The 11,226-nt window shown below is 48.5% G+C and overlaps 1 protein-coding gene across 1 annotated transcript; it reads right to left on the bottom strand.

Moving 5' to 3' along the window:
• Positions 1–176: 176 nt before the first annotated feature.
• TOP3A (topoisomerase (DNA) III alpha) lies at positions 177–11,056 on the bottom strand. Its single transcript, XM_010075437.1, has 19 exons — positions 10,859–11,056; positions 9,628–9,687; positions 9,132–9,205; positions 8,507–8,582; positions 7,856–7,964; positions 7,418–7,561; positions 6,697–6,867; positions 6,394–6,494; positions 6,184–6,258; positions 5,989–6,071; positions 5,662–5,869; positions 5,324–5,509; positions 4,878–5,007; positions 4,368–4,481; positions 4,122–4,287; positions 3,544–3,687; positions 3,139–3,261; positions 2,164–2,894; positions 177–1,124 (listed from the first exon to the last, which is right to left on the bottom strand). The coding sequence occupies exons 1-19, from the start codon at positions 11,042–11,044 to the stop codon at positions 946–948; spliced, it is 3,060 nt and encodes a 1,019-aa protein (XP_010073739.1). The 5' UTR covers positions 11,045–11,056; the 3' UTR covers positions 177–945.
• Between the last annotated feature and the right edge of the window lie 170 nt (positions 11,057–11,226).

The following is an 11,226-nucleotide window of genomic DNA, read 5'->3' as shown; positions in this document are numbered from 1 at the left end:
CCTACCCCTCTGCAGCTCACTTCTAAATAATTGCGGGGAGCTTCTGCCAAGAAAGCTGCTGTGTTGTTCCGAGGAGTGGAAAGAGCAAGATTTGGGTGGGTGCTTTTGCAGTGACAGCTTAACTGTTTTAAGTAGGAAGAAATAATAAGGCAGAGTTAAGATGTCACTGTATCAAATTTAAAAATTAAATAATCTTTTAATAAGAAACTTATTAGTTTGACAAAAATAACTTCCATCAGCTAGCAGCATCACAGAGGCATGTCTCAAAGTTTGAGGAAGAACTCGGTTTCAAATTCAGGAGCTAAAACAAAGGCTTTTCCTGAGCACTGCAGCTGAGCTTCCCTTTCAGGGCAAGCATCAGATCCAGCGTCTCTGCACCTGGCTCTCCTTCACTGGCACCGACAACCAAGGTAAGGGGTACGGCGCCGTGATGAAAAAAGAAAGGGGAATGTTGCTCAGCAAACATCAACTTAGAAGGGAACTGAAAATAAAATTCCACACTGTGGAAAGCCAGAGACTGGGAAGAGTTGAGCAGCCCTGGTGTCTGTCCTCGTGGCCACGATCCAGCTCTTCCTCGCGTACAACCACCGTCCCGGCGGGAGCTGCAGGCGGACTAGATCCAGTTCTGTTTTCTCTGCAGATTCCGTTTCCAAATGCTTCCTTGAAATGTTTAGACAATCTCAATCTGCTCAGCAGAAGAGCAGCTGAAAACAAAGGGTGACACCAGCAGCGGAGCCACCTTTCAAAGCTGGTTGAACCCCTGCTGCCCAGGCCTGTGATGCACGCGTGACGATGGCATCCCTCGGCAGGAGCCGCCTGCAACCAGCGCTTCCAGAAAGCACTCCGCAGACCGTTTCTACACTCTGGTTCCTTTCAGCAGTAGCTGCTCCTGTAGCAGCTTGCAGCCCTGGACCTTTCAAGCTCTCGAGAGACGTCCATCCAGGCTCAGTGGTTCTGAGGGCAGGTCTTCCTCGTGTGACCAGCCTGGTGGCAGATGCTACAGGTCCGTGGTTTCTTGGCGGTGGCTCCTGAGGAGAGGCTGCCTGGTCTCTTGGCTTTACTTCCCAACCCTCTTGAGGGTCCACTGCTCCCAAAGTGGTTGAAGGAGATGTCTCCGGAAGGCCCTAGAGAGAAACAACTTGCATTTAAGTACCTTTGAAAATATAAGTAGGTGAGAAATGGAAGATAAGTTCAAAATGGCAGATCGAGGAGTTTACTGTCCCCACCACTCAGATTATCCCTACACTTGCTTCAGGTTTGTCTAACCAGTTAAATGTCACCCGTTTGTCTTGCAGCATTAGAGAAATGTAGGAACAGAACAGGGGAAACCGATCTGCCTGGTTGCATGCTCTGGCCTACAGCTGAAACAGAAACAACAAAACATGCCAGAGCAGAACTTGGGTGTTAAGTAGGTTTGAAAACTTGATTCTACCCTTTTAGGCCCAAATCTCTAGGCAGGAGGAGGACGCCAGTGTTGAAGATCTCTCTCAGACCACATCTCCGCCTCTGTACTTCGTTTACTGTCCCTGTGTGTCAGTGCTCTTCCTTTTGTATCCTTATTTTGTGATTATTTTTGTATGGGTACTTGTTTTCAGCGTCTTTCCACAGCACCCAGACTGTTTCTCAGCTCTGATCAAAGCTTCAGAGAGCCGTGGCCTTTCTCTGCATTCCTAAACCAGGGCAGAGGGAGTAGCACGGTTTCCCTGGTCTGACAGAATGGGGTTTAAGATCTCCAAAAGTGGTACCACTGCTTCAACTCTGCACCAAGCCGGTAACAGCTCTCACAAAGCTGAGCACCGTAATTTGGGAGGACAAATTCCCCAATAGAGTGCTGGGCTTTTATGCGATGATTCACGGACAGACATTCAAGCTTACTACGTGTAGAAGCAAAGCATCCTGCTTGGAGCTCAGCAGATGTCTGCTGTGAGGACACATCCTGCTAGCACTCAGAAAGGTAAGCCACACTCAGCTGTTACAAGCAACATTTGAAGGGTTAAAATGCTGCTGACAAATGTTCTAAAGACAAACCTGAAGCCTGTTAAATGTACAAGTTGCTACAAGAGCCATCGTACTGTGGTAGCATGTTGCATGTGTGAGAAGCGTGTTCAGTTTATCTTCAAGAACAGCCTCCAACCCTGCGTCTCACCCCACGCCCAGCCTTACCTGGTGCCACGTTTTCATCTGCCCACTGGAAGAAGCCGCACTGCTGCTCTCGGGGTTTAGGGCAGGTGTGGAACTGCCGCCCTTTGTTGGGCCCGTCCTTTTGGACGGTGCGCGTGACGGCGGGCTGGTCGCATTTGCAGACCGTGCTGCCTCCTGAATCGGAGCTGTTGCTTCCAAAGGGCTCTGGGCCTCTCCCTCCTCCTGGGCGCTGAAATCCCGCTGGGCCCCTTCCTGCAAAGGGCTGGGGCAGCGCAGAGCCCCGCGGAGCCACGTTGCTCCTGTCCTCCGACTGCTGATCAGCCCAGAGAAAAAAGTTGCAGGTACTGGTGCTGCATTTGTAAAACTGCCTGCCTTGGTTGGGCCCTTCCTTGCGCACAGTTAACAGCAGGGCTTCGTTCCCGCAGTTGCACACCACCGCGTTGTTCCCATCGTCTGGAGCAGCGGAAGGAGCAGGCCTGGGTGTCCTTGCGGAGCTCAAGGAGAGCAGATGTCCTGCTGCCGGGTTTGTGGTCCCCCTCGCGTGCCGGCTTTCACCAGCAGCTCTGTTAAAGGAGTTGCTGAGCTCCGAGTGATTAGCTTGCTGGCTGGCTGAGGATGCGGGTTGGGACGACCTGTGCAAATACTTCAGGTCCAAGAGCTCTTTCAGCATCTCATCACAGCCTCCGATGCAACCAACAAACTCCAGCGGCATCACGGGTGGAACACTACCTCTCTTGAATTTAAACTTCAGCCTAAAAGAAAGGAAAAATAGAAGTCCTCGATTTGGACTTGATTTTTTTTTTTTTTTTAACTTCTGCTATACTTGCACCAATTTCCCCAACCCCTCTTCTTTCTACCCCCAAGCCAGGACAGTGCTTTGCAAAACTGGAACAGAAAATGGTTGCCCAGCCTGCCCGTGGAAGTCTCTGGCCCTGATGGCTAACACGTAATGTCTGAGGGGCTGCATTTCCCTGGGGGGTAACTGGGATGACCCACCTGTGAACTGGATGTGGTTGACACACGGCACAGATACTCTCGTCCCTGGCCACGTCCAGCACGAAATCAGGAAACCAAACTGCAGTTTTACAAGCTGGATAGCCCATGCAGCTGAGATAGAACCTGCCGAGGGACAAAGGCACCGGATGAGGAAGAGGTAAAGTCAAGACAGTCAGTGATCTGTTCTCCTGTCTTCTCAGCCATCAGAAATTGTCAAAAAGTATTTCTAAGGGCAAGTACATACTTGAGAGAGAGGTTCAGCTGAGTCCACACAGCTTATGTAGCTGGTGGAGTTTGCTAGCTGCAGCCCAAGTTTTCATGCTTGCTGCAGAGAGGAGGTAAACGAACAACACCTAGAAAAACAGAACACAGACGCTACTTTCTACAAGAAGGAAGATCACCAACCCGCCGTTCTTTTTGGTCTTCAGGACCATGTCATTGTTGCACTGTGGACACTTCCGAACGGACACGGGCATTGCTGGGTAGACCTCCTCTTGCTCTGCAATTTCTGTGGCTTCTCCAAAATACTGAGACAGAGCCTCGTCCAACCTATGAAGAAACAAGCAGAGCATCCTGTGTGTCTCCTCTGCAAAGAGCCATCAGGCCCTGCAGTGAATTAGTGCCTGCAGCCCTCCACACAGCCTCCCTGAGCTTCTCCACGAGTATGTTGATTCAACACCACGCCTCGGGAACAGGCTAGGTGTGGGTACAACATGAGAGGGGTCAGTGCACGTTGCCGTCTCCTTCAGCCAGCTCAGAATTTAATCTTAAGGGTTTAAACCAAGACGAGCAGTTAGTTGGCACTAACTCATGACAGGGTGCCAGGCTGCGAGTTATCCCTTCCCATGCGAATGCCTACACGCACTGGGCAGAGCTCCAGGGGAACAGTGTGACAGGATCCCACCCCAGGCTGAGCCCCAGATGAGAAGCCAGGACCTCACAGAACAGCAAAGCAAACAGAAGAGGGCAAAGACAGGACTCACTTGTTGGCTCTGGCCACAGCTTCGATGAATACTTGTTTGTACTTCTGGACCTGCTGCTGCAACACAACAGATTTGTCTTTCTTCCCTTCACAGATCAGTTTCAGATCAGCTTCCAGCTCAGCTCGAAGGTCAGGCTTGGACATCTCGTAGCCCATGGAATCATAGCCTGAGGAACATACCGCACGGTGAGCGAAAGGAAGGAGCAAGTAAGGAACCTGCCATCTTCCTAACAGGCACTGCGCTTACCTTCAACCAGCCCCATGCCCAGGTGGCCTGGGAGGAACCGCTGGTCCGCTGTAAGGCCCACATACATCCGCGTCTTAATTGTCTCAATGTGCTCGGCGTGAGTGGCGTCAGTCCCTGAAAGCAGAGAGGTGGTTACTCGAATTAAGCGTCAAGAAGTGATTTCCCCTGTGCTGAGTGCAAGGTGCTCAAGGGACAAGGAGACAACTTCTGGTCAGGAGCAGCACTGTCAGCACCTGAAGCCAACAGTGTGCTGGGAGGCACACCCTGGACCCTAACTTGCACACCTCCCTAGGTACCGGAGGCACGCTGCAGACTCCTTAGGATCCTTGGACTGCGCATGCAGGTCTCTACTATCCCTTTGTTCTGTACTTTTAAGTGATTTCTTATCTGAAGTGACATTTGGAGAATTCCCTACTCTGAGGGTGGGACAAAATTGGAGTTAGGGAAGTTGAGAAGAAGCTTATGAAGAAAGCTCTCCCAAAAGCGAGAGGCCATGCTGCCAATACTGACCAATGCCATGTTTCTCCATGAGAGCGATCAGATCCGCTTCTGTGAGGAGCAATGGAGGGCTGGTTTCCCCATCCACCATCTCCACTGTAGTGGGCTGAAAGCGAGACCCTTTCTGATACAGTGGGATAACCTGAAGGGAAGGAGAATCTCTTTGAAGCTGCCTTCTGGTCCATTCACAAAAGATAAAATGTCACACTAAGAGCAGGCCAGCGCAGTAAGAGAGCAGCACCCTGTTCTGGAGGAGATCTAGGCTCAGGGTCCTCAGGATTAGCCAGCAATGAGCTGCCAGAGAGACCCCAAATAGCAATTGCAGTTCCTCTTCGTAAGAAAAGTCAACCCACAGCCCTGGATGGTCTCTGCTGTGGTGTCAGAATGGGAAGAATCTATCCAAAGCTGGCACAATAACGATTTTAGCCTCTCCCATCTACATTATTCCAGGGTATTACCTTATCACTCCACTTCTCATAAGGATAGACTTCCAGATAGTTTCGGGCCAGGATCATTAGTCCTTGAGCAATGAATCGCTCATTAGCAATGTCAATCTCCACAGTTGTCTCCTGTCCCTTGGCATCTTGAGAGCAGCAGGCCAAAAAATGGCGCACGATGAATTCATATAGTCTCTGCTCATCACCCTAATATCAAACGTAAAAGAGGGTCAGAGCCTCTCCAGTGTTGATAAAACATCAAGAAATATCAGTGAGATCTCAGGTGAGCATACTGCACTTTTATCTTTCTTTCTCAAGCAATGCAAACCCTCCAGTTACCTCGGCCTCTGCTAACTCACCTGCAGGTTAGCAGTGTACTTTGTGGGGTGAATGGGAGGGTGAGCCTGATCTGATTTGGTTCCATTCCGAGGGGTTGGCCCACCCTGATCCAAAATCCTCTGCGCAAATGCTCCCCAGTTTGGGTCCTGCGTTTGCTGCTGTACTAAGGCAGAGAGGTTCAGCTCCTTGGGGAAAATGTTGGTCTCAGTTCGGGGGTAGCTAATGAACCTTAAGAAGAAAGACAGAAGAGCACTTTAAGAGGTGCTCCAAGTTGCCTCCCATTTTGGATGAAAGGCCATTTATTTTTGAAAGAACTAAGTTTATCAAGCCACGTCTTGCTTTCTTACCCTTGAGTATAGAGTTTTTCTGCTATTCTCATGGTTTCCTTTGCGTTTATTTTCAGTTTGCGGGAAGCCAACTTCTCAAGTTCCTGCGTTGGGAGGAGCCAGAAAAAAATGTATTTGTGCATAATTCAGAGTGGTGAGTAAAATATCTGGCCAAGCTTCTTTTAGAGAAGTCCTTTCAGCGTAGTTCAAACGTACCACAGTGTCCAGGGCCAGGGGCCTCCACTTGCTCTTTGGCTTGCTCCCAACCTCAACAACAGTTGCTACTGGATCCTAAACACAGAGTAAGCAAAATGCAAAATCTCCTTTAAGAGTTTATACAAACAGTTCTTTAAACGTCTTGAGTGAGACGGATGCAGGAATGTTCAGCCGACACTGGATTATATAACTATTTATGAGCTTTCCTACCTCCATACACATCTGGTAAAGGACCAGGCACGCTGTGTGATTAAAGAGCCGGTTCCTCTTCCAGCTGAAGACCACGCTGCCTTCTTCATGATCATGTGTCACTGTGGTGAACAACAGATCTGAGTCATATTGTGGCAGTGGGGCCACACTATTGGGAAAAATTTCAGTTCTGCTCAGTGCTCATGGCAGAGGAAGAGGAAACCACCTCTGCAGCACTGTTTGTTTGTTGCCCTGATGTTTTTCCTTTCTAAACATGTCAAGTCCTTTAAGATGGAGCCCAGGACTCGCTTTCCCCAAGCGTACCTTTTATTTTATAGAAGGCTTCAGGAACAAAGGCCTGGATGGCTTTGAAGCGTTCAACTACAAACCCCAGCGTTGGGAACTGGCAGCTGCCGTAGCTGATCAGCTGATCTGCTAAAATATCAGGGAAGATCTTCCGGAGCCTCAGTGTCTGGAATCTGGTGAAAGCAGCACCTGAGAAAACAAAATGGAAGTCAGAACTGAATACAACACCACCAAAGGATAATCACAACACTTCAGGTGGTTCTTTTTAATACTGAGTATTAATTTTACTCTAATTTTAATACTCAAAATTGCAGAAGCCTGTCAGTGCTGCATAAGCTATAAACCTAACATTTGCTTCAAAGCGCATGTTTCCCGTAAAACATTAGATGTTATTTAGTTGTATCGGATCTAAAAAAAACAGATTTACGACACTATAGAGGGCATTGCTGTCTTGTGTTGAGGATACAGTGACAGACGATTTCTAAACACCCCTTGCTGGGCTTTAACAATGTGCATTCAATGTGGTTAGATGAGAAGTGAGGAAGAGCCTGGTGGCTGGCTACCTCATTTGTGCAGTGCTCTAAGGGCGTTCCAGCATTTCTAGACAATAAGCTATACACTCGTAACAAAGCTGTCCCCTCCCTATCTTCCACACTCTTGCTCGCTTCCCTCTGGTAGCAGTGTAGGCAGAAGCTCAGGTCTGGCAGCCTGCTCTCATCTCCAGCGCGTGTGTACGTACCTATCCTGAGGTCCAGCTCCTGCCTGACGTCAACGGCATCGCTTGTTTTTTGATCTGGTTGGGTGAGGTTCTCACAGGCTGTTCTGACAGCGTGAAGTGTAATCTCTGAAAAACGGGCTCGGAAAACCGGGAGGTTTGGCTTTACTATCAGATCCCCCAAAAAGAAGAAAAAAAAAAAAAGGAAGAAATCAAAGAGTGACTCAACCATCCATGCAAAGGAGCAACTAATAAACTGCTATCTTTGAAAGAGTATGCTGTCAGCCTATTCTATGGCTTTCCGATAGCTGAATGTATTTCTGGTGTATCAGAGCCACGTATTTATCAACATATTTAACCTGGACTGAGAATACGTCTCTGTGACAAGATCTATGAGCAGCAATACTTGTTAAATCAGCAGTTTAACGGAACACAGATTGATGCAGAAGATGCTCTACACACCAGCTTTGCAAACGTGAATTATCTCAAAGCCAATGTTCTCTCCTTCTCGATCGCAGTCAGTCCAGATCACCAGAGCTTGGCACTGCTGGACTTCTCGTTCAAGGGTTCTCTGAGGTAAGAAAGAAAAAAAAAGGCAGGGTGAGACATATCAGGCCACTTGTTTTGTCATTTAATTTTAGAATGACTCACTAACAGACCATGAAATCCAATGTGTATCCATAGAGATGGATTGTTGCAATAACATTTTGTAATTGTGTCTCTCATGAGATTAGGCAGCTTTCAAAAGAATTGAGTCATTTATTTACATCAAACTCTGTTAAAAAGCATGGCTTGGATCGGATTGTACCACAATCTGTTTTCTGAAAATGTCATCTTTTGTAAAATTGAGACACAACTACCAATTCCACCTTGATGGAAAAAACATTTCTACTTTTAGCAAAGTACTTGTTCCTTTACTGAGCTAATTGTACATAAGCAGGAGACGTTCGAGGTCACAAATGAGCAGCATATATAGTCCTGGAAATGCAGAAGGTATTTGCTGAACTCGAGAGCTTAGACGTTAAGGACAAAGGTACAATCCTCCTGTCTGAGACAATATTTGTAGGAACTCTGAACTCAAGAGTTTCAGGGAAACTCTTAAAAACAACATACCTTGATATCCAGGTAATTTTCAGGGCAATACTTCTCGATTTCAGCATCAAAAAGAGCTAGAGGGTTGCAGCTGTGCCTGGTGAACAGAGGACAAGCAGTGGGCACAACAAAAACGAAAATATATGTTGCAAGACACTAACTGGTGCTGGATTGTGAGGAAGTGCTCTTCAAGTGCCACAATCAGTAATACATAACGGGCCTCGTCTTAATCAACTTGGAGTTCACATGAAATGCTGAGTTACACTTAAAAGCAACCAGAGAAAACAGCAAACCTGGAAGCTCGCCCTGAACAAGCAACTTCTCTGATTTCAAGCACAGAGAACAAAGGGGGAGGGAAGCCAGAGAAAGGCTGCCCAGGACAGCTCCTGGTCGAACAAAGAACACAAGAACCTCAATCCAGTGTTGGAATCGGTTTAATTCCTTGAGTCTGCCTTAATGTATTTTAACCAGGGTTATGACTTCGGTCATAATTCGGTACTTGTCAACCTGCTCTGCACGGGTCCTTGAAGCACACGGTGTCAGCATCCCTCCCTGCTCCCCAGTGTCTGAACTCGCCGTGCCCCGCTCAGTTCAGGGTTGAACAGAAGCTGCCAGCCCCCCTTCCTGCCAGGGGGTATGTACTAACCATTTGCGAAACGGCATCTTAAAATCATGAGCCAGTAAATGTCCCGACACGGATGTCATCACCACAGTAACATTCTGCAAGAGACAGAGCAAGATAATTAGTGCCCATCGTTTGCTAAAAGCTATCCAGAGCCCCAAGATCTTGATGCAATTCTCAGCTGACACAGTCAGGGATGTCTCCCTCCTGCTAATACATCTGAACAAGCTCTTCTCTCTCCTGACAGCTCAGTCTACGGCCTCATCCTCAATTTTTGTAGGAAGCTCCCAATTCTAAATAGCAACATACAATTGACTTATGTAAAAACAGAAATTTGAAAGACTTAAAGCAACAAACCAGGTCAGTTGCTGAGCCAAGAAAAGAATGCCTGACTTTTCCTCATCTTTGGACAAAATGTCCCTGTCACTGCATATGTGTTTTGTAACTTCTGATCAATGGCTTTTAATAATTAATATTTTGCACTTCTCTAATCCAGCAGTAGAATGAAAGAAAACTCTACCTGGCCAAACATCCGGTAGTCGTATTCATAGATCTTGTTGAACTTGGAAAACCCTTCTCGCTAGAAGGAAAAGGAGAGCTGATGAGTTTTGGGCTCCTAACAGAAACCAAACACGTTCCGTCCCGCTTCATACACACTGTTATGGCAGAGCACGGAAAAGCATGGGGCAAGTGAGAACCAGGTACTGTACCCAACGGAAATTGCAGCAGGATGCGTAGAAATTCCCTGCAACATTTATGGAGGCAGTGAAATGGTACTTTCCAACGTAAGAGCATTCTAAACCATGCCTGAAGGGGACACCAGGGTTATCATCCTACCAACTGTGATGACAGAGTGGGGAACAGACTTGTTTACTGGGGCTGGCCAGTTGTATTCCCAACAAACAGCTGTCCTACTCCAAACAACAATTAGTGTGCCAGCTCCGGGTCCCCATGACTATCCTCCACCTGAGACTTGTGGAAGTTTCCAGATTGGGTATTTGCTGCATTTTCTCTGGAAGCAGCACAATGTCTTCCTCGATGGGGACTGTCAGTGCTCAGGTTCTCAGTAACACCTTTAATTCAAATGTAATTCTGGTCCAGAAGCACCTTCCAGTTCCTTAGCTTGGAAATACCCAGTAATTATGCAAACCATTAAAGGTCACAGAACAAAGCAGCAGAGAGGAGAGATCTTTGAACTCCTCCAAACCACAGACCATCTTTGCTTTATTATGTGAACTTCAGTAAACCTCTGACAGCTGCTGATGCTGCAGAAGTGGTGGTTTTTGACTGGGAAATGTATGCCAACAGATGGTCTCAGTTCTTGAAGCCTTTCACATACCCTGCAAAGCGAGGAACGACACAGGGAGCCCTCACCATGGAGCTCAGCGCCTGGAAAAGGCAGCCTGGGCAGAGGGAGTGCAGCTGGTGGTGCTGAACTCCAACAGGATTTAAATTACAAGGAAAAGCGCTCTGAGGCTCCCAAATACATTTGGGCAAGTACTGTTTGTCCACAAAAGAAAGCCATTCTTGTACCTTTGCACTGTCAGAAGCGGCCAGAGACAAACACAGTGCGAGATGTTGCACGTGCTGATGTGATGCCTGTGCCAAGCTCTGCAAGAGAGGGCTGGACAAGACACAGCCCACACCCAAGACCAGGACTGTGCTGCACGGTGACCCCGGTGAGCCGACCCTCTCCAGCCAGACCTTGTACGCGTGTGAGGAAGCAGTGAGGAGATGTGATGCGTTCCTACCCGCCGCATTCTGCTGTTGGAGAGCAGATCCGCAATCCCTCGGGCAGCATCGTTCTTCTCAGCCACGCACAGCACCTTCCGGATCCTCTGCAACGCCGTATCCTCTGCAGCCCGCGAGAAGAAACGCCAGGGCTGGGGCAGCATCCTCACCCCACACCCTGCCAGCAACCTCGCCTGGAAGTTCATGACACGATATCGCGACAGGGCCAAGGCATGCTGCGGGGGGGGTAGGTCCTCACGCTGGGGCCGGATCCTGCGAGGATGGAGAGCGATCGCTGAACGTGGGGGGACCTCGGAAGGTCCCAGCACACCCCCTGCCCGCCTGCCCCGGCGCCGTTCACCCCACAGCCCCCTCAGGGCCGCGCACA

Source organism: Pterocles gutturalis, unplaced genomic scaffold (genome assembly GCF_000699245.1).
Source record: "Pterocles gutturalis isolate BGI_N339 unplaced genomic scaffold, ASM69924v1 scaffold26457, whole genome shotgun sequence".
NCBI classification, from domain to species: Eukaryota; Metazoa; Chordata; class Aves; order Pterocliformes; family Pteroclidae; genus Pterocles; species Pterocles gutturalis.
This window is presented reverse-complemented; position numbering and strand designations above follow the sequence as displayed.